Here is a 25,371-nt window from a genome sequence, read left to right on the forward strand (position 1 = left end):
TTTGAATAGATTTTTTTTAAAAAAATTATTTTATATATATTTAATTTTTAAAGAAGTTATTGTGATTCATTTATAATATTTTTTATGTTTTACATATTTAAAATTTATTTTTAGATAATATTTTTAATATGCGCAACATTGCATGATATTTTTTTTATTTTTATTGTATTCATATCTATTTTTATTATTATTTAATTAAATAAAAAATAATTTTAATAAAAAAATTAGTAAACATAATCTTATTAATATCTCATATTACACAATCAAATATGTTGATTTCTATTTATTTTTTAATTTTATTTTTAGTCATCATTAATTATTTTTTCAGTTATTTATACATATAATTACCAATTTATTACTTATAATTATAATTCTTTTACACAAAAAAACACATTAAAAAAAATCTGCAAATTAATTTTTTTTTTAATATAGCTCGAAGCGAAACTCGCGGTTTAAATAACTAGAATATGATATGATAGCGGCGAGCTGGTAGAGAAAATCATGCATGATTTGCTTAGAGGAGGAGGAGGAGGAGGAAAAAGAAAAGGAAGGAAATACGAGTAAAAAATAAGGAGGAGGTTCGAGATGTAATGTAGAGTAGATCCAGATGTACGTAACATGACCCACCACTCGTAGTCGTAGGAGACTTGCTTCCACATTTCCACGCACCGCCTAGCCTGGCCTGGTCTTATTTCACAAGCACAAACAAACAGACATATAAACAGAGACATAGAAATGTTAGAGAGAGATACAGAAAGTCCCCTGAAATCTAAAATTTCTCTTACAAATCCCAGAAAATTCTGTCCTTTCTATTTTTCCTTATCATCCAACTCCCGCCATTTTGTCTACATCTAATACCTGGATTCACTCTTTAGTTCTTTTCTTTTCTTTGAAAAAAAGGCAAATAAAACCAAATTCTACCGTTTCCAAGATCGCCCTTTCTTTTGCTTCAAGTCCACTCCAATTTTATCAGTTTTTTATATTATTTTTGCGGATCAAAAAACTCATTTCTCAGAATTGATTAGAAAGAATCCTTCTTATTTGCAGCTCATTTTTGTTTTGTTTTTTTTTTTTAAGAAAATGGACGAGTTTGGTGTATTGACAGAACGTTTTGGGTTAAAACCGCAAGGGAAATCAGCACCAATGGCGGCATCGAGAGGATCCAATAATACCCAAATACCAAATTTCGCTTCGTCAAACCCGAAAACCTCCCCATATTCTTCTAAATCAACCTATAATTCCCATTCCTTTAATGGGTCTTTCATGGATGATCACGAAACTCTCCGTAGCAATTCGAAATCCCAGAATTTTGGTGATGATTTTGACATTTTTGGCGGTTTTCAAAAGAATTCAAAACAAACTAGCACAGGGTTTGGTTTCGATTATGATTCTGTGTTTTCAAGTACTAAAAATTCGAATGCGAAATCGTCTTTTTATGATGATATATTTGGTGGGTTAAATGTTTCTAGTTCAACAGTTAATAATAATGATAATGATGATATTTTTGGGGCGTTTACCTCTTCTTCCTCAAAGGCCGCCAAGCAAAGAGCACCGGTTGATGACTTGTTGGGGGGTTTTGGCACAAAATTGAAGCCTCCGAGCCGGAATGGATCTGTTGGTTATGATGATTTGATACCCGGATTTGGTTCCAGCAAATCATCAAGTAAAGAGTATGTGTTTTTTTTTCCCCCAGGAAATTTGATGGTTTCGTTGATTACTTGCTTAATTGTTCTTTATTTATTTATTTTTAACTAAATGCCAATGCTTTATTTATTTACTGCTCTTGGTTTGTTTATCTAGGAAATTATTTGCTTACTGTGATAAATATCGTGTTTTATGTATGATTATTGAAATAGATGGAGGATTTAAGCTCATTGTACTTGTACCTTATGTGGGTATTATCCACAATGTTCAGCTCCCATCTCGTGCTTTTCTCTATGTGCAGTTCAATGTACCTTTGATGCGCCTATTTTGTTTACCTGCCACACATAACAAGAAAATGATGAGATGGTAGTTTGATGGCCTAAAACTTGAGACAGGATGATAGCTCAAAGTGTTTCTCCTAATTGAGACAGCATATTTCTCCTAATTGAGTGATTTACAAATCTGTTTTGGACCTATTCAGTTTGACCCCATTTTCTGTATGATGTAATGGGGCATGGCCATGGACGTGCAATTCTGATGCTTTGTTCTGGTCACCATTTTTTTTTTGCAGAGAAAATATAAGAACAACCACACCAGCATTCACCTCAACAGAAGACCCTTTTGTAGTACTTGAACAAACTTCAACCAAAACAAAATTGTCCACAGACCCACTGGAGGAATTTGGTAAGTTTAATCATTCTGGAAGAGCAGAATCTACTGTTTTGTCAAATCGTTCCCTGCCATTGAGACCCCCTCCAAAACCAGGGCAAGTTTTGAAGACAGGTAAGGATTGTTCTGCCTCCTTAAGTCATTTGTTCTTCTCATAATCTTAATAGTGTTATGATGCTCCATGATGCAGGAAAGAGTTCGGATGTTTTTGCCATAGATGAACTGGAGGACTTTGCTATGGTTAGGATGCAAACTAATGCTCATAGTGGATCTAATGGTCGTCATGCTAGGGAAGTAAAGGAAAGTGCAGATGATCTAGAGTTATTTTTCGGCAGGGGTTCTCGTTCCAGCAGTGTGCCAAAGTCAAGGCATGAAGTTCCGGTAAGAACCACTGATACAAGAGTAAATGGTTTCTGTAACACCAGCAGCTTGTTTTTATTTGACTCCAGATGCCCTTGTTAGGACCCTCTATTTGATGCAAAGATAAATGCAAAAGGAAAGCCTGAATTCCCCACTAAAAAATCTTCTACTTCCTCACCTGGCATAAGGAAGACTTCTGCAAAAAATGTAATTGGTGACCTTTCTTCAATTTTTGGAGGTAATTTATTGTTGAAATTGGCTTTCATTGGTAGCAGTAGAAATTATCTTTTGGTGCATTGTTGTTTTATCTAATATTGATGGCTTTTACTCTGCCAAAGATGCCATGTTATCTGGAGAATTTGAGGAAGTTGATGGGGAAAGTGAAGAAAGAAGGAGAGCCAGATGGGATCGTCACCAGAGGACCCGGGATCGAATGGTGTGTCTTACTTCAAACCATTTTTTTCACTCGTTTATCAAATGTGATTAGGATTATGCTATTGACTGGATGAATTTATTCTTTTCTCTTGGATTATATTAATATGCTGCATGCTTGTTTATATAGAAGGTGAAAAGAAATTAGCTAATGTATGAAACAAGAACAGAAAAGGATTACAAAGTTGTAAAATCTGACCTGATAGTATTTATCTATCAGCTCTTCTGCCTGATGAATTCTATTCCAATAATCATTAATTGATAACCTTTTTGTACAAAACTCCTTGAGTAGCAGTTGAAAGAAGTGATTTGTCCATCTCTGGTTCTTGCCAGTATCTCACACTCTGAGTTACTTCATCTCGTACATCATGTACTTCAAGAGTTACTTCATCCTGCCAGCATTGAGTAATAATGATTGCTGGCTATTGAGTCATAGCTGCAGCTCTTTCCTTTATCATCTAAAGCACATAGCTGATGTTCCTAGTTGACTGAGTGAAATTGAATAGGTGTGACTCTGCAGATTGAATTTGTATTTGTCATCATAAGAGATGATTTTACAAATCTGGATTGTTGTATCTACAGGAACAAGCAGTTGCTGATATGAACCAGCGTGACCGTCAAACTTTGCATGAGCAAGAGGAGAGACGTGTAAGTAATTTTCAGTTGTGCCCTAGACTTGCAATGGATTTAGTTGGATTTTTGTGTGCTGACTCTACAGATTATTGGTTTTTTTTTTTTGTACCATATATGTGATGCATGAATGCTTGCGGAGCTACTTTTGGGGTCAAAGATGAGTTGAAAGGAACTGAGTCTATATGTTGATGTGAAGCAGCATATGGTTTATATATAAATAAGTGTGTCTATCAGTTACTTTCTTGCTGTCTCTTTGCGGGGTTGGATTGATGGGGTGGATGGCTTGTTGCTCACACTTGTTATATCTTCTAATATTTTATTTTTTTCCTTGCAATATAACCTCTTAACTTTGAGTAATATGTGGTGATATCTGATCTTAATTTGCAGAGGATAGCTGACAAAATGGATGTTCAAATAAAGCACTGGGCAGCAGGCAAAGAAGGCAATTTGCGTGCACTGCTATCATCATTGCAATACGTGAGTTTTGAACGGCCTTTTTAAAGTATCTTTTCACATTTTAGTATGCAAGATCATATCTATTTTTTTTTTCTTTCAGATTTGCCTTTTGAAGTATCTTTTTGCATTTCAGTATGCAAGAAAGTATCACATCTATGTCATTTTTTTTTCCAGATTTGTTGCTTTTTATTTCTGAATTGCTGTTAGTCTTCCAAATTGAAGAGTTTTTAGAATTTAAATATAGACCATTACACAGTTATGTTCCTACCAAACTGTGTTCTTACATCTTAAGGAGAATTTGGAACCAACCATTGAAGAGAGCTTCTGGATTGCTGATCACAACTGCCGTTTCTGCTGAGAATGAATACTATCATCAATATGTTGATATATTGTGTTCAATAATCTTATGCCTGGGTATCTATGAATTATGATGGTGAAGTTAACAGAGTTATTAGAGTTGAGTTTTAATCTGATGATGGTGCCCCCCAAAACCAAGCCCTTTGCATATCTGTTTTTGTGGTAGCTTTATAGGCACTGTTCTAATAGTGTAAAGTCCATGCCTTTTCACGACCCACCATACTATCGATCACTCATGTGCTATACAAGGAAAAAAATTCGCACTTAGAAGGGCGACTGGCAGCATCATTGGATTCTACAACTTGTGTGTTTGCTGTGCTCTCTGTTTAAGAGGCTGCTTGAAGTGTCGGGTTGTAGTTCGAAGGAAAATGAAGTGCCATTCCCATGTCTTGAAGCTATTATTGAATGTTCAAGAATTCCTTTTCTGCTTAGTATAATTAAGCATGAGTAATTACCAACATATTTTTCTTTATATGCGGAATGATGAGCAGGTGCTTTGGCCTGATTGTGACTGGGAACCAGTTTCACTGACAGATTTGATCACCTCTACCTCAGTGAAAAAAGTCTATAGAAAGGCAACCTTATGCGTCCATCCTGATAAGGTGCAACAGAAAGGTGCTACTATCCAACAAAAATTTATTGCTGAGAAGGTTTTTGATACCCTCAAGGTACAGTATGAATTTCCAAGTGTTGATATTAGGTATCTTCATTATTGGATGTAGGATTCTTTTCTTATTTATTTTTCAACCGTGGTTTAAAAGTTACATATACTTTGCCACATCCAACTTCAAGTTTTTTCAATTTTGTGTTCTTTTTTTCCAATTTTTTTCTCCCATTAAACAGGAAGCTTGGAACAAGTTCAGCAAGGAGGAACTCTCTTAAATGCCTTTGATGACTCATCCTCTGAATATTTGGGCCATACCATTTGGCAGTTATTGGACTTCCATTTCGAGGTAAATGATGCGTGTGCCCTGCTGTGCCGTTCTACACTTTTTAGGTACAATACCTCCGTTGCAGCATGAATCCTGAGGCTCATAGCTGAGAGATGCTCGTTCAAGATCACTGCTGTTGTGTATGATGGTGTAAATTAACGCTTCTTCTAGAAACATCAGGTTTTACAAAATTTATAGAACCCTTCTGCAGGAAAAGTTCAGCAACCATTTGCCAATTGCATTGATGTTGAGATTCTCTGGCAATTTTTTATTCTTTATTGTAATAATGATATTCCATGAGCCCGTGAATTTAATCCATTGAACAATCAGAGAGGTGGTTGTTTTGCTGTGCATTTTGCAGGCGCAATAAATTAATGATTCTTGAGTTTCAAAAATCTGATTTTTTCAGCTTTCGCTGATATTCAACATCTTTTTGGTATGGTTTTATTTGTTTTTTGAGCATAAGTGAGTGTGTAATAATACAAAATGATTACCAATTAGCATCGGACAAGTGGCCGCTAAATCATTTGGTAACGATGACGTGTTCTTTTGACTGTACCAACACAAATAAAATTAGGGATAAAATTGAAGTTACAAAAGAATTTATAATTGCTGGACCAAATTGAAATCACCAGATTTTCGGAAGAATGGTAAAAACTTCTAATCCTTGTTTCATTCCAGGCTTGAATTCTAGGTGGATGCGTAATCCTACACCTACATGGTTTCAAATAAGGCGTTTAAATATATGTATCTAACCCTTTCAAAGTCAGAGATCAAGAACTTAGCCATGAAGATCACTGCCAAAACGTATGAAAACGATGTTGATGTTAATATTGGAAACAAATATTTCTTAGCTACCATGCAAAGTTCAGATGATCTCGAAGTCAAGAAGTGGGTTCAGGAGGTTAAAAAAATATACGGCAAGCACAATAGGCAGGGCGTTGCTGCTGGTCTCAATGCTTGTCGCAGCATCGGCTTTGCCAGCTGCAGATACTATAAGCAAGAAGGTAGCATCTATACACAGTTTTTCTTGCAATTTCATGTATTTTTCCAATCATATTAAATGTATTTCTTTCGTTGTGGCACTAGATTCGAAATCAAAATCATAATGTGGCCTTATGCATCACTTCATATCCCCGATGCTTTATTTATCGCTTGTAAGATTTTACAACTGTGTGGGAAGTCGCTGCCTTCTTTATGGTTTTCATGCCTACAAGGGACCCGTTCTCAAATGTCTTCCTATACGATAAACGGACCATTGTTGCTGGCGTTGGTATTGAAGGAGTAGTGAAGAAACTTGAAGAGGAGAATGAGGGTTTGCTGATTACGACTAGGAGAGTCGAGTTGCGAGAAGCGGCCAAGGAAGCTTTTCCATGAAAGATTTCAGCAGGTACAATTGGGAGAAGCTGACAAAGGAGGTGTTGGGACTGGACTTTGTCAGGCATAGGAAGATCACAAGGTATGATCCTCTTACCTACAGCAATATGTATGCAGAAGATATGGTCAAATGGGCAACAGCTGAAGCTTGCCTTGCTTATGAGGTGGGATCAAAATTGCTGTGAGATTGCCATAATCGATCAATAACTGGTGATGATCACATTTGTTTATATAGAAGGTTCCTAGTGATTGTTTGAATATTTACGGTTTTAGCTGGTCATTCATCCAAGAATGTTCCATAGTTTCCTAGTTGAATAAAATCCTTAAAGATAACATTTGAGGAGATGGAAACAGCTGAGACAAGAATTTATGGAGACGAATAAAATTTTTGTTTCTATCTCCAAGATAATTTTTCAACAAATTTCAATCCCTTCAAAAAAACGAGGGACACGAAACTCAAACCCATTATTTATTTATTTATTTATTTCAAAAATAACCTGTAAACACATTTAATTTTTCCATTTGCTCTCTTATTGTGTATGGATATGGGTTTTGAATTATCATAACCTAAGGATATAATATCAAAAAATAAATTTGTTTTCAATTTATTTATGTTTTAACTACTCGGAGCACCCCACGTTACATTGCTGGTAGAATTCCAAGCTAATTTTCAACACAAGAGAAGAAGACTCTAATGTTAAGGATATATTTTTTAGTATTAAGAAAAATTTTAATTCAGAATTGAAAAAATAATTTGAGTTTTATAAATCAATTGAAAAATATATCAATTTATAAATCGTTAAAAGAGTTCTTGATGCTAACTAAAAACTAAAACAAGAAATTCATCTTCATTGTAATAAGCAATAAATAAATAAATACACAGGTAAATATTTGATCTAGTGAAGTGGGTAATTTTTCATTTTTTTTCTTTATTTTATTATGTTGTAATTTCAATGGATATTCATAAGAAAGACAATGATTTAAATTTAGAAGAAAAATGTATTTTTTTAATTGAAATTATCTTTTCTTATCCATTTAATTCATTTTTTGTTAAAAAAATTCTTTTTTTATAGTAGTTTGATTTATTAAATAAAAAATAGAAGTATTGTTTTATAAATTTAAACTTATAATAATCTTAAAAGCAAGTTTAAATAAGAAAATTATAAATCAATAATTTCTAATATAAAATTAAGCATGTTAGGTTCATATAATTATTAAATATTAAAATTTATTTAAATATCATTTGAATAAATTTATTTAAAGTCAATACTATTATAAAATATATAAGAAAATTAGGTCATTAAAAAAACACCACATGCCCACACCAAAACTATAAAGTCTAGGGATGTCTGGTCTTAAAAGGTCACTACTGTAGAACTATCAAAGTTTTTTTTTTTTGCTGACCAACATCCTTGCTAAGATATTTTAATTATTTGACATGTGATTAGTTAATTACTTATTTCATTACTATAAATATTTAGATAAATAATTTAATAATATTATGTTCTTATTTATGAGTAATTTTCTTTGGATGATTATAAATTAATTTTTTAACGTTTTTATAGGTGAAGAAGTTGCCATTTTAAATTATTAAAAATAAAAATTCAATGCTCTTTCTAATTATTGTTTCAAAGATGATAAGTTTCATGAAAAAAAAAATTTATTTTATTTTGTGTTATCTACTACTAATCAATATATCTTATACACAATTATATCAATTCCAACTATCTTAATCTCTTTTATTTCGTCGTAAAACAATATCTAATCACTACAGGTTGTCCACTAAAAACCTCATCTTATTAAATATTTAAATTTTTTATATAGTTGCTTTTGATAAGATTTCACATCAAACATTTTCTTCTTTTCACGTCAATTTTGTAAAATCATATTAATGTAATAAGCATTGAACATCCGAATTAAATTTGAAGATGAACATCATCAAACAATCGTTGAAAAATGATCACGCATGGATTTTACAGGGAAGGTGGAGGAGGCAGATTAGTCCATTCCAATTTCCACCACTTCCACCAGATTAGAGGCGCTGCTTGCCAATAGGATTAAGGGCCTGCGAGTAAATATGTTTTTTTATACCATGGGCCATGCTTGATGGATTTTAGATCCCATAGTTTGATTCAACTATGGATTATTGGGCCGACTTGATGAGTAGAAACCACATCAAATCATCGGCTCCATGCTCGCTACAAGTGAAGGCCTTCGGTGGACATGGTCCTATGGCCGTTAGGAGACCACAACTATTACCTGTGTTCAAACCTAAAGGATTATGCATTTTGTTTAGGGTTATGATTGCGGTTGTAGTTTAAAATATTTTTTATTTATAAATATATTAAAATAATTTTTTTATTTTTTAAAATTATTTTTAAGATTAACGCATTAAAACGATTCGAAAATATAAAAAATTAAATTTTAGCAAAAAACAAATTTGAATTTTTTAGAAACGTGGGTTAGACAGCGTTTCCAAACAGTCCCAAGTATATTTGTGAACACGGTGCAAATTATGTTTCTTTAAATTTTTATTTTTTTGTTAATTTTTTTTGTATATATTTAGATTGTTTTAATGTGTTGATATAAAAAATGATTTTTAAAAATTAAAAATTATTATTTTGATGCATTTTTAAGTGAAAAACACTTTGAACAGTAACAACAATCACAATCTCAAACAGACTCTAAGCCTATTCAGTATAATCCTAAAAGAAAGCCTTTCTTTCTATTTCGTAAGAAAGGTATAAGAAAGATTCGAAGTAAATTTAATCCGAATCTAAAAGATATTAGATGGATTTTTTTTTAATAATTATTTTAGTTGATGAATAATAGGGAGAGTATGAATACTGTCAAACCTGATCTAAACCTAACCCAAAATATACATTTAGAATCTTATAATGTAATACATATAAATATCTTATTCTTTGTTAAATAATAAATAATAGTTAGATAATAAATATCTAAAATTCAATAAATACTTGATAGGTAATAAATTTGATATATATATATATATATAAAAAGAAAGGGAACCGTGAATGCCCATTACCGTCCCTAAAGTAAATCACGAATCATCCAAACCTACTCCATGACCTTTCCTTCCGGCGTTATTGATTATAAAAAAATCAACCGCAATGTACAAGTGGCGAATTTGCATTTTGACATTCAAGATATCCACAGGTTTCTCCGACATAGCCCATAGAAGAAAATTCAAGGCTTGACAGTTCATCATTGTTTCTTGGACCCGAAACTTCATCCTTGGCTGGGATTGGCAAGCCCAAAACAGACAACATGCGATGCTCCTTGAGTATCGCTAATTGCTTCACCACTTGGTCACACCACAACCGTCACTTTATGCGTTTTGGTCTTATGTAGATTCATTGAATCATCAATAAATTCAACTGAATACTCCATTTACCTCTTGCTTAATTACACTGCACTCATTGACTTCAAGAATAAACAAAAATAAATTGAATTAACTTGATGATAATATGGCTCCACTAGATCATCTCATTTTGCAATTAATTATTACACTTTCCAATTTCAACTCCCACCAAAGCTTAGAGAAAGAACTTGAATTCTCCTCATTCCTCGGAGAATCTTCTCCAATTCTCTCCAGTATCAGACAGTGATTACCATGAAAGAGGAAAAGAAAGGACTGCCTTTTTATGTTGTATATTAACGAAGCAGGAAGGGCAAAATGACAGGACATGGTAAGATTCACAACACCAACCCACTAAGAGCACATCAAATTAGACCTTGAGAAAAGTTCAGTGAGAATAATCTTCGCCGGCGGAAGATTAGGCCCTACCACTCAGGAGGGACAATCCGGCGGCTGCGGCCGCCTTGCCCACCACCTTTAGTGATTTTAAATGTTACAGGAAGAACACTGTAACATGCATCGTCATTGAAGTCTAAAGTTTGTAACTTTGTAAATTTGACCTCTGAAGATCCCGTTTGATAAGGATATGACTCTAAAATACCAGAGATTTCACGGTTCGTTACCCTCTATAGCATAATTTCATTTCCTGGGAAAGGTGACAATAATAAATATAACATTGTAGTCAAAATGGTTCTCACATGCTATTCTATGAGCGAGAAAAATCTTCAAAAGCTTGCTAGCTAGGAGAGTAAAATATTTTCTTGATTTAAGGAACGATAAAAATAAAACAAGCAAAGATGATATTGAAATTATACAGAACAATACAGAAAAATCTAAATTCCCATTGCCTTTTCTTTTCACCTGTTTCAATCCCACTATCGCATGCACTTTTTTGGACTTTTTCGGAGTCTACATGTCTCACAGTGCGATTTTAGGAAACCATTGCTTTCATGAAAGGAAAGACCAAGTTAATTCGACATGTTGCCATTGCTTTCCCTCTCCACCATGACCTTTGTGTCTATACAGGGTTCTCTACCAACATTCCTTTTTTTATATATATTTTATTTTATATGGAAGAAAGGGTTAGCCTTTATTAGCCAAGGAATTTGGGCCAAAAAGTTGAACTTTTTCACTGTTGCTATAGTTCAAACAAAGAACCATATCTGGTATTGTTCCCCCATAAAAAAGATCACAGAGCTTGTACTTAATGCTGTCGAAGTTGATCGATCTATCCACCATAAAATCACTTGACCGTGCTCTCATGACTTGTATATGTACAACTTTCTGTCAGATTGAATATGATCAGCCTTGGTTCCACAGCATGAACTGGATTGTCAAGATTATTTAATTTTTCTCCTTTTTGTCACTGTATGCACTTTCAGTGGTGTAAAATTAAGATGCCCATATATGCTTTTCTATTCAAGCAGGAAAAATGACGAGTAAAAATAAAAATACCATTTCCCATCTTGAGATGCCATATGCTGATTTGAACAGCTGGAACAAGTATTCAAATCTAGGGTTGAATTTAGGTTCAACCGTTGAAACCAGTAGACTAACAGGCAAATACTAGGTATTAATTGATGAAACAAAGAAAAAGAAATTGATTAACTAGTAAGTGAGCACTCCATATCATAGGGGAATTGAATGAACTAGTAAGTGAGCACTGCATATCATAGGGGAGTTGAATTAACTAGTAAGTGAGAGGGGGAACCCTTCGCAGAAATTCTTTCAGTTGGCATTGAAAAGTTACAGTGCTGGGAGGATAGATAATCAGGGACACATGTTTACAGTACACTTACATTACATGCATGGGCCCCCCCTTTTTTTATACTGTTCAGATAAACAAGAAAATTACATTGAAATAAGACGATCAATTAACATGATCACCTCGGGAATTATATGAACATGAAAAGGGACTAAAATCCTAGATGACTCGGTTGGTTGCTTGTCTTTCTTGTGATATGTGTTCATTAATGGTGATAATGATGAAATTCAGATAATCTAATAACTGGTCTGGAAGGGCTTGATAGTCTTGACATCATCAAGAACTCCAGCAATAGAACCAGCAGCAGCAGCTATGGTAATAATCAGGCAAGCAACACTTAGGATTTGGAGGCAAAGCCATCTTGTGCTCCATTTTGGTATCTTCTTCTGTGAAATATACATCTCAACAGGGAAGTAAACGGTCAATGGCCAAAATCCCAAAGCCCCAAGGAGGCCAACTATGTCGTTAAAGAAGGGAAGGAGCATTGAAATCACAGTGGTTGTAACCACAAAGAGTGTCCTCCAAATCATTCTGAAGAGGTTGAGATTGTATGGACCGAGACCAGGGATTGAGATTTTGATATCTTTGGTAACGAAGTCACTATCTGGGAATCTTCGGGCTGCTTCTTTTTCAACAAAGGCAAAGAGGGGTTGGCAGTAAACTTGGTATGCACCTACAAGGTGGATTACAATGGCAGCATTGGCAATGTCAAGTAGCCAATATGGATTGTAAAAGCCAAATCCAGTGAGGAGGTTGCCAGGGGATAGGTCTCCAAAAGCAGCATATCCAAAGCAACCACAGAACATGTAGAAAAGGGTTGTGACTGCAACACTTATTAGAGTTGCTTTCTTCATCGTCTTGGCTTCTGTAGGTGGGGCTTTGACTGTGTCCTGTCATGAAATGGACCGAACAATTAGTCAGTTTAATTGGCAAAGCATAAAACAAATGAGAGAAAATATATTTAGCTCATATACCTGAATTTCAATGAGGATCATGGAGTAAGAATAGGCAAAAGCGATGTCACCAAGTGCTTGAAAGCTCCTCCATATCTTTTGGGTCTGTGTCACAGTGCCAATGCTTATTCCAGTGAGACTTCCCATGACTCTTTTATTTTCTACAACTTTACCAATGCCGAGTCCTAGACCAATTGATGAATAAGTGAAGGACATGACTGCAGCGACAAGAGAGAGCCAGTGTAGCTGATCAAATCCAGGAATCTGAGACAAAAGAATCTCAGCTATGCCAAAAGCTATCATATATGGATAGGCATTCATGTGGCATGGATCTTGTCCACCACTCTGGTGGAAGCAATTAGACCTCTTTATTGCCCTGTAGTCAAAAGACAAGAACCAGTGAGACCAACAATAACAAGAAGAAGAAAGCAAAGTTAGTTACAAATTCTTGGTTGAACTGAAACTTACATCATGCTTATAGAAGATGCAATTGTGTAGCCAATTGCAACACCAAAAAGGTTCACATACTGCACAAATCCACATATTTTGACCTTTCCTCCACCTGTGAAAATTAAAAATTACCACGTAAAACAATTAGAACGTTTAAAATTAACCAGTATAATTAATAATACACGTTTTTAGTAAATTTACCAAGGTTGGCCCGAACAGCGTCCATGTAGGTGTAGTTCCTCTTGCCATTGACAGGATCACCAGAGCGGTAGCAGGCAGAGAGCAGAATAGAAGTATAGTAAGTGACAAGCGAGAACAAAAGCATCACAGCTGGTCCAGCAATCCATCCAAGCTGACCAATAGCCCAAGCCAAGGAGAGAACTCCAGACCCAATAACAGCTGTTATGATGTGAGCACTTGCAGTCCACACATTTCCTGTTTAAAGAAACAACAAAAGAAAGACTCAGGATAAAAAACACGACCATATGGCTAATATTTTTTCTTCTTCTTTCAGAGTTGTCCAGAATATTAAATAAAGAAGAGTAAAGTTACCAGTTCGTTTGGGGCGGCCATCATCATCAAACCACTTGGAGCCACTCTGTGGATTGGTGTCAATTGAGACGCTGAAAACCTGGTGAGGGAGTTGGTTCTTTGCGGATGTGTTCTCACCCATCTTTGTTGACAAAAGATACCAATAATTGTGTGAGTTATGCTATAAAAGAATCTCTAATGACTTGAACTATACGAGAGTCTGTGCACTGAATACAGTAACATCAAAGCAAGAAGAAAGAAGTGTCGAAAGAAAGTGACGGGGCTCCCTCCTTGATCGATCCAAGTCCGGTTTCAAGTATGGAATTAATCTCAGACCGACACAGAGACACAATCACACACCTCCCAAGAAAACCCAATTAGGCTTAGCGCCTAGTTTTTATAGGTGCCTCGAGAGGGAGAGACAGAGAGTGTGCTATGTATCAGACAGAGGAACTGCTCTTATTAGCTAGAGAAAAGAGCGAGTAAATTTCAGGGATACAATGGAAGGCATGGAATGGTGGGTATTTATAAGATGCACGAGGCAGCCCAGGAAAAAAAAGAAAACATAAATATTGCAGAGGCACGTGGTTTCGAAGTCTCCTTATCCCAATACTTTGACTCAAAAACCAAATTCAAGCTTTTAATTCTTTATCTTGGACTACTTGTAAATTTTATTTTATTTTTGCCTTCTGGATTTCAATCAAGCTCCATACATTCACTGTAGTTAGATAAAGACAGTTAAAGCAGTTGGGCTGGGCAATGAAAATATTGAAAATATTCTTGAACCGCTTGGGATTTGAGTGTGATATTAGATTATTTTAACGCATGAATGAAGGAATTACGTTTTTGTCTCTTGTGTTATTTTACAAGGGTGTTTCTTGTCCCCTTGCGGAAACTTTTTTTTTTTTTTGTAAAACTGCAATCAAAAGAGTTACTGTGCCACTTTGAGTTTAAAAGAGAGATTCCTTACTTTAGCCACTATCACCATTGCCTGCCAGCACCGGGCATGGCTTTGGTTGCAAATTATATATAATATCTACTTAATTTATATGGGGTGACTATGTGAGGATCTTAATGTAGTTGAAACAAATAATGTTTGAAAGAAATTCTTGCACAAAATATTGACATATAATAAGATTAAATTAAATAACAGCAGCTTAATTTTTGTCCAAATTCGCGAAGGGCATCACACAGAATGTGCTAGGCCACTGTCAGCAGTCATAAAAAAAAAAAACAAGCCGCACCTGGGATGATAAATGAAACACGACATGAAAGACGATCATCATGCATAAAGATTAATTCGAGTTGCTCTTACCGTCATATCCTCCCTTCTGTCAATTTCTGGCACTCTCAGCTGCCTCCGAAAGCTTTTCTATATCAGCTGGATATATATGTGCTGCAAGTGCTCACAGTAAGAGGAAGCACATGCGGGAAGAAGGATTTACGAGGGAGATATAGGAAGGGATTCCTGATGATCAGTTGCTATGCTTTCTCTTGCATCAACCCTCCATGGCTTATATAGTAGCATGCAAATAAAGCTTCATGATTAAGAAATGATATTTGTTTATGATAAACATGTCTCTTTAAAAGGCCACCTCTGAATGGAGATTCTCGCGTGTAATGCTTCTCGACCACGATTGTTGTTTGGGAATATATAGGGTTCTTAATTCTCTCTTTCATCATTTACTTCCATTATCACATTGAAAAGAGCATATAATTAAGCGGTGATCAGGAGATATACTCTCAGTCAAATGTTTCTTTTATTGTCACTCCCTTAAAATAATCCAGACATGGTGTATGGCCTCCTTTGAGATTTCATGATTATAAGCAGAAATCATGATAGGTTTATAAATCAGTATCTAGTTCCCGGCTTTTGAATTCAATAAGCGTTTGATTTAATTCTTTTTATAAATAAATTTGGGTTTTCATGTGATTTTGTTGTTCTTGGAACACCCTCCCTCCGCCCCCTGCTGGTGGAAAGATGCTATACGCTGCTCCATTGTGTTGGGTTGCCATTGCCAAAAGTCCAGAGCAGGGCTTCGGTCGTTATTTACTACGTCTGTGCTGTTCTTACTTCTGTTTTTGTTTTTATGTCTTTTGTGAATTACAATTCTTCACAGTGTAAGAATTATCGAAACCTTGAAAAGAAAAACAATCTACTCATGGAAGAGATGAAGATCGAAGTTTTCTACCTGTATTGAATAATTCTTCTCCCACACAACGTGCTGTTCCTTTTACAGAAGGGAGTAATATATATACATCCTGTTCTGTTTGTATCGTATAACTAACTAGAAGAAGGAAAGGAAAAGGTAGAGTTATCCAGCTCATGCTAGAAGCCAAAAATGCTATGTGTCATCTATCCTCTCGTGCTTGTAATGGAAGAGCTGAACGACTAGTCGTCGTTCCTCCATTGGTAGGAATATTCATGTCCCGTAATACACAAAACATGAAAACAAAAGCAATAAATTCATATTTTTACTGTTGTTTTTTTTTTTTAACGGCGATCTCATTACTAAAAACAAAAACAAACATGCACGAATTCATATAATCTGCGACCACCGACTGCTAGCTAGTCCTTTTCTTTTATTTAATTAATTGAATCCAATTTGAAAAGTCTTTTATCTCTCTGGGAACACAATGATATATTCAAGAACAATTAGTTTCACCCTTATTTCAATGGGAATTTAAATAAATAAGATTTATTTAAATTTCCTTGGAGGCATCATAGTTTTTTTCCTCTTGGAGGAATATAGAGTCCTTTATTATTATAATAATAATTATTATTTTTTAAAGTTTTTTTCACTTTAAAAAAATAATATTTTTTTATTTTTTAAAATTTATTTTCAATATCAGTATATTAAAATAATTTAAAATTATAAAAATAAAAAAATAATTTGAAGTAGAGAAAAAGTAAAAGTAAAAGTAAAAGGAAAAGCAATTATCATAATGAAAAACCTATTAATTTAAAAAAAACAGAAGCAACATTTTTAACAATTTAACGACCGACCTAATTATTGCCCCACCGAGAGATAAATAAATAAAGCAATTATCAACCATCTTAAGAGATACGATTTGTTTGGTCCCTACACGTGGCAAAACCACAAGCACACACGTTGAACATTTCCCCCCTCCCATTGAGGTTTTCATAATGAAAAACATTATCAACCTTTTAGAGTGCAAGTATCCCACCTTTCACTAAAGTCCAACTAATACATATTCTCTTTTTTTTTTTTTTTAATTAAGATATCCAAGCTATTTTACTTGTATATCAATTAATTTCTTAAAGTTTTGAAATTAATAATAATGTAAATGTAAGTCTTCAATGACCCTATAATTTATGGCACTTGAACTAGTAACATTTAAGAAGCAAATTCAGGGTCTAATCAGTTGAGTTATACCTCTTTCTATTTTAGAGTTAACTAATATATATATATATTTTTTTTATGACAGCTGGTGGTTTTGTATTTTTTAAAATTCTTGATTTTTTTTAAAAAAATTTAATATGTTTTGATATTTTTTAATTGTTTTGATTTATCATATTAAAAATAAAAAAATATTATAAAATAAAAAATAATTTTATATGTTTTTAAATAAAAATTATTTTAAAAAATTATTTTCCCGCATTTTCAATAAAGCTTTATATCCTTTGATATTTTAATTCCAAAAGCTATGTGTGTTAACATATTTGATTTTGGTGTGACATGCATCAATCAAAGCAACTCTTTCTACCTAGACGTCTTTGTAGTGATCAAACAGGTGAAACCCACAATAATAACATGAACTTGAAGCTTTGACCACTGCAGTATTATGTGCTGAGAATCAGAGAAAAAGATGATTAGCTAGGGACTGAAGATGACAAATTCAAGTCCATCAACATGTATATGCAGCTGCACCGCATAAAACTAGCTACACTGGAAAAAAATTCCAAGGAGGGCGTTTTTCATAAGCTGTTAAAATTAAATTTGGAGAATAATAGGTATTCTCTGTATTTAAATGCATCTTAAACCTTGTTTTTAGAAAGATATGATTATATACATTTTATTAAGATAAATAATTTATAAATATATAAATTATAAGATATTTAATGTAAATATCCTAGATATTTATAGAGATGATACGTGTACATTCTATAAAAATCATGCAAGCCTGATTGGGCTCGACCAAAAATTTAATATTATTTTATAATTTATCATGAAAATAATATTTTGGCTTAGTCGATGAAACTCTTATTGGTGTCATATCACGTCTCAAAAATATTTTTGTATTAGGATCGGGCAAATTATAATTAACTCCAACTCCAATTAAGCATGAGATCATTGGTGACCGCATGCCACATCCTTCCTCTCAGACACATTCGTATGCGAAGACAACAAAAGTGTCAGCTATTTTGGTTGTCCTTAATTACTAATCTTTTTTTTCGGAGAAATTTGAAATTTGAAGCAGAGGCTCGTCCTCTTAGCCATGATGAAGCCAGCCCTCTGTCGTTGATCTTTGAGACGCCACAATCTACAGCGAAGGAGCAAGTTGACGTCTCAACAAATAAGTCCAATTTATCGTGATGGAGACTTGATTAAGGATGGATTGCTAGTCCGGTGCTATAGCATACAATGATACCATCAGGGAAGAAATAAATGTGAAATGAAAATGAAGTTTCTCGTATCCTTTAACAATAATTGCAGCATATATACCCCCCCCCCCCCCCTCTCTCTCTCTCTCTCTATATATATATATATATATATATATATATATATTAAAGGTATTTTAAGGTGGTGGTTGGAATGTTACTGAAATTGTATTTTTAAAAATATTTAATTTTTTAATAATTTTAGATTGTTTTGATGTATTTATATTAAAAATAAAAAATATTATTTTAATATATTTTTAAATAAAAAATATATATTAAGTTTTTCTTTATTTTTTTGCCAGCAAAGTGACTGGTATATTAAAATTTGGTTAGGTATGGGCTAAGAGAGGAACAAAACAAGTGTCAAACCAACCTCACATCAGCCAAAAGACCTTCCAGCACAGCTGAATTGTTTGACTACAATTTATTCATCTTGGAAGGTAGAGAGTGGCCCTGCTCACTCTCCTTCTCCAAAAGCAAATATTATATAGTTGCCCGTACCTGTCCCGATTCCCTTGAATGCGCCTCTGAAGCACCCACGAATGGAATTCTTTGGATGAGAATATTACTTATCGCGGGAAAAGAAGGTATTTGAGGGAATGGTTTGATCGGTGTCTTTTGTTGGGAATCGGAAGAGTGTTATAAGCCTATCTTTTTCAAAGAAAAAAGAGAGAAGAATTCCAGACTGGTGAACCATGGAGATTTTTTCCAGAATATTGAAGATGACCTGTGTATCTCTCATCAATTATATAAAACATTTTCTAAACTAAAGGAATTGTTTTTATAGGTGTTAGGTGACTAATTACTCTGCCGATTACCCACATATGCCGTTACTTCTTGGAAGAAATACCCACCCTTGTTTATTTCCTCCCTCCCACTGTGTCAAGATTCTCGCATTAAAAAATTCATCTTGCTTTACTGGGTTCATAAATAACATCAAGAAAAGTCTCAAGCAAACCTTTAGGGATATAGACGTATGTATCCCGATAAAGGCAGAAGCACTCTTCCCCACATTGTATTTGGCTTTGCAAGTTGCACATCTGAGCATTTATTAGATGGACAACAGTTGATCTTTCAATAATTTTCTCAAAAATTAAATCAAACGAAAAAAAGTAGTATTGTTTTGTCTGAAATTGATTGTATCGAGGAACTATTTACTACTTTACTAACCGTTGTATCACATGCAAGCTCTTTAACTGCACGTATTTCTACCATTAGTTCATCGAATTCTAACTAAAAAAGATGTAAAACTTTATTGAAGGTTGCTTTTAAGAAAGCAACGTGAAAGCAATCATATAATTATTCAAAATCCATGCCCATCCCACCTCTAAATCAGATTCTTATTTCTAAATCAGATAATGAAATAAGTTTGATGGCTAGTATAAATTGTTCTTTGGATAACTTCGCTGTCATAATATTAATATTCTTATGAGATATAGATAATAGACGAACGTCTATATCCACTTCTTTTCGTCCCTCCACTGACATGGCTGTTGATAAATGGCCAAGCCCATGTGCCCACAAAAATACGTGAACTAGCTTTCAGTGCAAGTAGCGAGGACAAAAACGCGATGCCATGGGCCAATCTGTATATTCGAGTTGAAATATCTTGTTGTAAAGACTCTGTTGATTGGTTATAATCTATAACGACAGTGTAGCATTCCAGCTCTCTTTTTTAAAATGAATTTCAAGAAAAAAAATCCGCTAAAAATAATTTTCGTATAATCAGTTTTTATAGAAAAACATGTGAAATATAAGCTCTGTTGAGTTAATAACTGCGGGTCTATAAGCAGAGAATCTGATGAATAAAATCTCCATCAAGGATGACTTAAATGGACCTGCGTTTTGATAATTAATGGATAAATGTCGACTCCCCACCACAATCATAATACTTCGATTTTTAGCTTACCAGAGGCACAAGCACACGGATGAGAGTTGAAGAAATCGCTCCTTGCTTTGACCAAGACTGAGGTGATAGGTACTTACCGCATAAGGGCCCAATGTGCCGTGTACCCTGCAAATTTCATTCATCTGGGAATCTGATTGTGTTGACCTTTCGAGCTCTCGTGTTTCGATTTGTTGACCTTTGGAAGGCAAAAAGTGCAAAGCTTACATCACACATTGACTCTTCCTGCACCAGATTGAGTCATGCTACATAATTTAATAGTCGGGTCTAGGGCTCCTAATTTATAAGTTACACTAAAACATGGCTACCTTAGTTAATTAGGACGGCAGGCAATGAATGAATTAAAGAACTCTCAGTCTAACGAGCAATAATTAATATCTGCCTCGTGCTTGATTATGCAACCCGTTAGGAAGTAAACAAAAATTGGAAGAAACAATTTGGCGAATATGTATAGTTCAAACGTTCAGAAAGTCTTCGATGTTTTATTAAGAACTCAGGAGCCAGGAGGGGTTGGAGAGGAAAGAGTAGTCCATTTTACAGTATAGTTAACCATCGATCAAAAGAACAGTAGACGTTCCAATCAAATAATAGGCATCTCGCAGCTGCAACTTGTACGGTTTTTCTGTTAAAAAAAAAACTAAGTGCTGAGATTCTGGATAGCTATTAATTATGGTAGGTTCTACTCTCATGCTACAGCAAAGACAGCAGACCATCTAATAATTTTCAGACCACAGAAAGAGCAACAGACATCGAGGGTTTGTTGCATAGCTCAGGTGGGATCCATTAGGTTCATTGAAAAATCAACACCGGCAGAAAAATTTGAAAATGAAGTGTTACCAACTCGCCGTGTGCTATTTTGTCAAAAGTTCTGCTGTTTATCTTGGGATCTGATCGATTGACATAAATGCAATACATATTGAGTTTTTAATTAACAAGTCTTGTGTTTTCTTAGAGAAGCTAATCAATCAGGGATTCTTGACGACCGAGGGCCATATTAAATTGGTAAACCATCGACGAGGGACAGGCAGCTCGCACACAGTCAACATTTAACATGAACCAACATTTTTTTTTTAAGAACAAAAACATAAACAAGTGCAGACCTAATTTAGACGGTCATTAAGCCACCAGAAATCACATTGAATAGTATAAAAACTATCTTGGAATCAATTATAGCTGCTCGGGAATAGCTTTTTAACATGTTTGGTGAGAAAACAAGGACAAACATGGAATGAGAATCCTTCAAGTTGGAGAAATACATTGGAGAGTAGATGCCTTTAGGTGTCACGGGGGAGATAATTTATGCGGAAAATTGCAACCAAATAGGAATTTAGGATTGCCTGCACTACGTACTTGAAGAAACATGTGTGTACTTCATGCTGTATGCCGCAACAATTGTCTAATAAATGCATTATGACTGATCGGAATATGTATCGCCTCACCTGAAAACAAAAAATCCATCCTTTATGATGAAATTGTTATTTGTTTTTTAGCAAGTCTTGTGATAAATATGACAGACATCTAATAAATACACCTCTTAACTCGGTAATAAAGTAACGTCATGATAACACGCAAGTCTTCGATTTTCTCAAGAAAAAAAAAGAGCTTGCATTAAATTATCTCAGCAGTCCGGAGCTGAATGTTTTCACTACCAAGAATTAGACGGTGAAAAAAGCTAGCATTAAAACGAGGATAACATTTTTTATATATTTTATTTTTGATAAACTCTATAGTAGTTTAACCATGGTCTGTAGAAGGATAGTAAGAACTGTCCCTTGTAATCGGTCCTCATTGAATGGTAAAGAGGGAGTCAACTTCTGGCACGGGTTTTGGGGCCGAGGGTCCCATGTTTAAAGACTATAAGGGAAGGATGCGATACGCCAGTCAACTACAGCCTTCAATTATGATTGCTCAATTTTTTCCGCATCTCAGCAATCGCTCATTGACAGTGATATTAATGCAAGAAATTAATGAGGAAAATGCAACTTGTTCCTTTTGTTTTATCTATTTTCAACTTGTTGATTGCATAGTCGCGCGTTTTATTACACACTACCGACTTCCAGGTTGGAACGCTCGGCAAAAAGAGAATTCGAGACTGAATGTCTTTTTGACAATAATATTTTTAACAATGACAAACTCGTGTGTGGTGCGCCAGGGGTTGGCGAGGGAGGGGGAGACACGGGGTTGACTCACTTGTTGCCGCGGCGACTCGAGCCTGCTGGTTGGAGAAGTGGAGAGTGGGAGTGGAGGAGGAGACCTATCTATTCTAATCCAATCTGATCAGGTAATTAATGGGATTATGAAGCATGGCCACCATGTTTCTCTCGTCGTTTCTTTTCCGGGTCAGTATTTGTTAGCTTGTGGTTCCACGGTGCAAAGATAAAATGGACACCTAAATTTGTCTCCTCTGGAGCTTCCTTTCCTTTTTTTTTCTTTTTTTTTTTCCTGAAGATACATTGTCTTGTTTTAAAGGAAAAGATTAGCATCCATTAATATCTATATATCTATATCTATTGTTTTTCTTCTGGTTGGCGTAAGAGAGGAAAATGGACGTCCATGAATTCCAACTACAAGTCCACACTCCACAGTACATGACAAGATACAGCAGGGCATGCGTGAACACTGAAGGATGCTTCGGCAACTGGCTTTTCACAGTTTGGAAAGGGATATAGCAAATTAGCAATAAGGCACATCACCACTTTGAGGTCCTGAGCCTATAGCGCATTACCCATCCAAAGTAGTTGAAATAGATTATTGGCAGAACGAAAATCCAAGGACAGTGAAAAATCAACTATATGTCCAGGACGATAAGTACGCAAAATAAGAATTGAAGTGGAGGAAACATGGAGCAAAGGGATAAGACATGCTATAGCGATAGGTGACTTGATGCCCTTTTGTACTCTGAAAGATATTATGGAGGAAACATAGGCCTGCCTATTGTGATTGAGAGCAATGGACATATTTCTTCTTTCTCGAATTCCATTCAATCCCGAGATGTGAAATGGATTGTTAAGATTTCAATTCCTAATTTGTCTTCAATAATTTGTTTATAATAAAATATTGAGAGGGAAAAAAAAAAAAGCAAAGGAATTTTTTTAAAACCCAATAAGATTTTCCTCTTCTAGAACCAAAATAGCCTTTTTAAAAAATAAATTAATTCTTTCATTTTGATTTTTTTTTTTAAGAAAGTCCTTTAAGAAGGAGCCCATGACTCTTGATCTAATGGACTAATTCTTGGGCCCAAAGCAAGGACAGGCCGTGCTCTAGCCCATTAATTATTATTTTTTTGCTTGACTGGGCAAACGATGCATGGATCGAACGATGCATTGTTTACCCGACGAATTATTTTTATAAGCGATGTATACGACGTGTTGCATGCATCTTTAATTTTCAGTGGCTCTCAAGTCATTGGAAAATCAGTGCTGAGGTTTTTTCAACACCAAAAACTAATTTTTCACCCATAGTTTGATAAAAAAAAATAAACACCTCCAAAAAATTTTAGAGATCCACATAAACCTCTTAGTGCCTTAAAAAAACCAAAAAAAAAAAAAAAAACTACCACAACCCAAAAAAACTAATGTTAGATCTACTTTTTCAGACCATTAATTTCAAGGAAAAATAGCATAGAAGCTAAACTTCTCTCTCGAGTGAAACTCGTAGATATCAAGATCAATTTTTTTTTTGTCAAAATCATTGTCAACGGTAACTTTTTCTCTCTACTATCAAAACCCGGTGACCTTTCTCTCTCCTCTCTCTAACGAGAAATGATAAAATAAAAGAAATGAATATTTGTACAAAAACTGAATTTCAAAAATTCTTAGGAATTGAGAATGTATCATTGTAAAAGTAGAAGTATAAAAGTGAATTTTTCTATGCAAACTTTAAAACTACCATCTATTTTACCTGTTTTTCTTACTTCGATCTTCTTTCTTTTAATTTTATCATTCCTTAAAAATATAAATTAAAATAACCTTAGACTTGGTCTTGGTCTTGGAAAGGTGAAATAAAAAAAAAATTATGAACAGAAGAGTATACAAGGGGATCCAAGTTTTAGAGTTTTGTTAATGATTATCAATAACATATCTCCAAAGTGGAAAAGTTCGGTTTCTTTTAGCTTCACTTTATAAGCTTAATAATGAGGATTTTGAGCAATTTAGACATCGTACACCGACTCATCTAGCTTTATAATAGTGCTAACTTTGGAAGTGGGAAGGTGCGAAAGGATTGGATTGGTAAGGGAAGATATCAATGAATTTCAAATCTTTCCCTCTCTAATTAGAATCCCAACAAGTTGTATCCTTACCTTCCAAAAAGGTTAGAGCGGCCATATATACTCCTTTGCACCTACAAGATTGAGATGACAGCAGTGACACCGATTAAAAAATATCTAATAAATCGCAACACTTGATAGCCATCGGTTGGTACAGAGCTTATCATCCTCTCAAGTTGGCGAATTTTTATTTTTTTGCCATCACGTTGTTACCTTAATTTCCCATGTTGTAATCATAATCACATTGATCTACATTAATCTTGATTAGTAAACTCGGATTCCATCCATTGTGTCGCCTGAGGAGGTAGGGTTTCTCCTGCTTTTTCTTTCATTCATTTACAGTGTTCTCTTCTATTAAAATCAAGAGCTGGTGTCATGGGGGGCAGCTTGTTCTTCTTTTGTTAATATATTTGTTTCTGATAATCCCAAATCTTTCCTCCACATAACTAGATTTGATACTTTCATGGTGGATTTGTTGTGCTACAAAGAATACTAAGCTTCTCACAAAAGATCATGCTCTCGTAAGATTTGATTATTGAATTTAAGTTTCATCTCAAATATTTAATTAGATTTTATAGTAAATGGCTCGTTTTCAATGTTCTTATGTTTATTCATTAATTATGAAGTAATCCCAAC

The 25,371-nt window shown here is 34.6% G+C and overlaps 2 protein-coding genes across 3 annotated transcripts in view; one reads left to right on the forward strand and one right to left on the reverse strand.

Annotated features, from left to right (window-relative positions):
* The first annotated feature begins 587 nt into the window (after positions 1-587).
* LOC7466447 (auxilin-related protein 2) lies at positions 588-5,878 on the forward strand. Its single transcript, XM_002300932.4, has 9 exons — positions 588-1,670; positions 2,216-2,427; positions 2,504-2,694; positions 2,776-2,911; positions 3,012-3,109; positions 3,688-3,753; positions 4,126-4,215; positions 5,043-5,219; positions 5,395-5,878. The coding sequence occupies exons 1-9, from the start codon at positions 1,081-1,083 to the stop codon at positions 5,431-5,433; spliced, it is 1,599 nt and encodes a 532-aa protein (XP_002300968.2). The 5' UTR covers positions 588-1,080; the 3' UTR covers positions 5,434-5,878.
* A 6,074-nt stretch (positions 5,879-11,952) lies between these two features.
* LOC7466449 (amino acid permease 3) overlaps positions 11,953-25,371 on the reverse strand; it is a 37,582-nt gene continuing 24,163 nt past the window's right edge. The window contains exons 1-6 of one of the 2 annotated variants that reach the window (XM_006386292.3): positions 15,254-15,444; positions 13,960-14,080; positions 13,609-13,842; positions 13,426-13,519; positions 12,979-13,333; positions 11,953-12,894 (exon numbers count right to left, since the gene is read on the reverse strand). In XM_006386292.3, coding sequence (XP_006386354.1) covers positions 12,241-12,894; positions 12,979-13,333; positions 13,426-13,519; positions 13,609-13,842; positions 13,960-14,080; positions 15,254-15,259 — 1,464 coding nt within the window. In that variant the 5' untranslated portion in view covers positions 15,260-15,444 and the 3' untranslated portion in view covers positions 11,953-12,240. Of the gene's footprint in view, positions 12,895-12,978; positions 13,334-13,425; positions 13,520-13,608; positions 13,843-13,959; positions 14,299-15,253; positions 15,445-25,371 lie in introns of those variants that run through there. The other variant, XM_052450544.1, reaches the window with a different exon arrangement.

This window comes from Populus trichocarpa, chromosome 2 (assembly GCF_000002775.5).
Source record: "Populus trichocarpa isolate Nisqually-1 chromosome 2, P.trichocarpa_v4.1, whole genome shotgun sequence".
Taxonomy (NCBI): Eukaryota; Viridiplantae; Streptophyta; class Magnoliopsida; order Malpighiales; family Salicaceae; genus Populus; species Populus trichocarpa.

Excerpts from the sequence above, each read along its gene's own strand:
- LOC7466447 (XM_002300932.4), top strand. The coding sequence starts at position 1,081 with ATGGACGAGTTTGGTGTATTGACAGAACGTTTTGGGTTAAAACCGCAA. Across the intron at positions 2,695-2,775 it reads AGTCAAGGCATGAAGTTCCG|GACCCTCTATTTGATGCAAA; the intron begins GTAAGAACCACT and ends TGCCCTTGTTAG. Across the intron at positions 2,912-3,011 it reads CCTTTCTTCAATTTTTGGAG|ATGCCATGTTATCTGGAGAA; the intron begins GTAATTTATTGT and ends ACTCTGCCAAAG.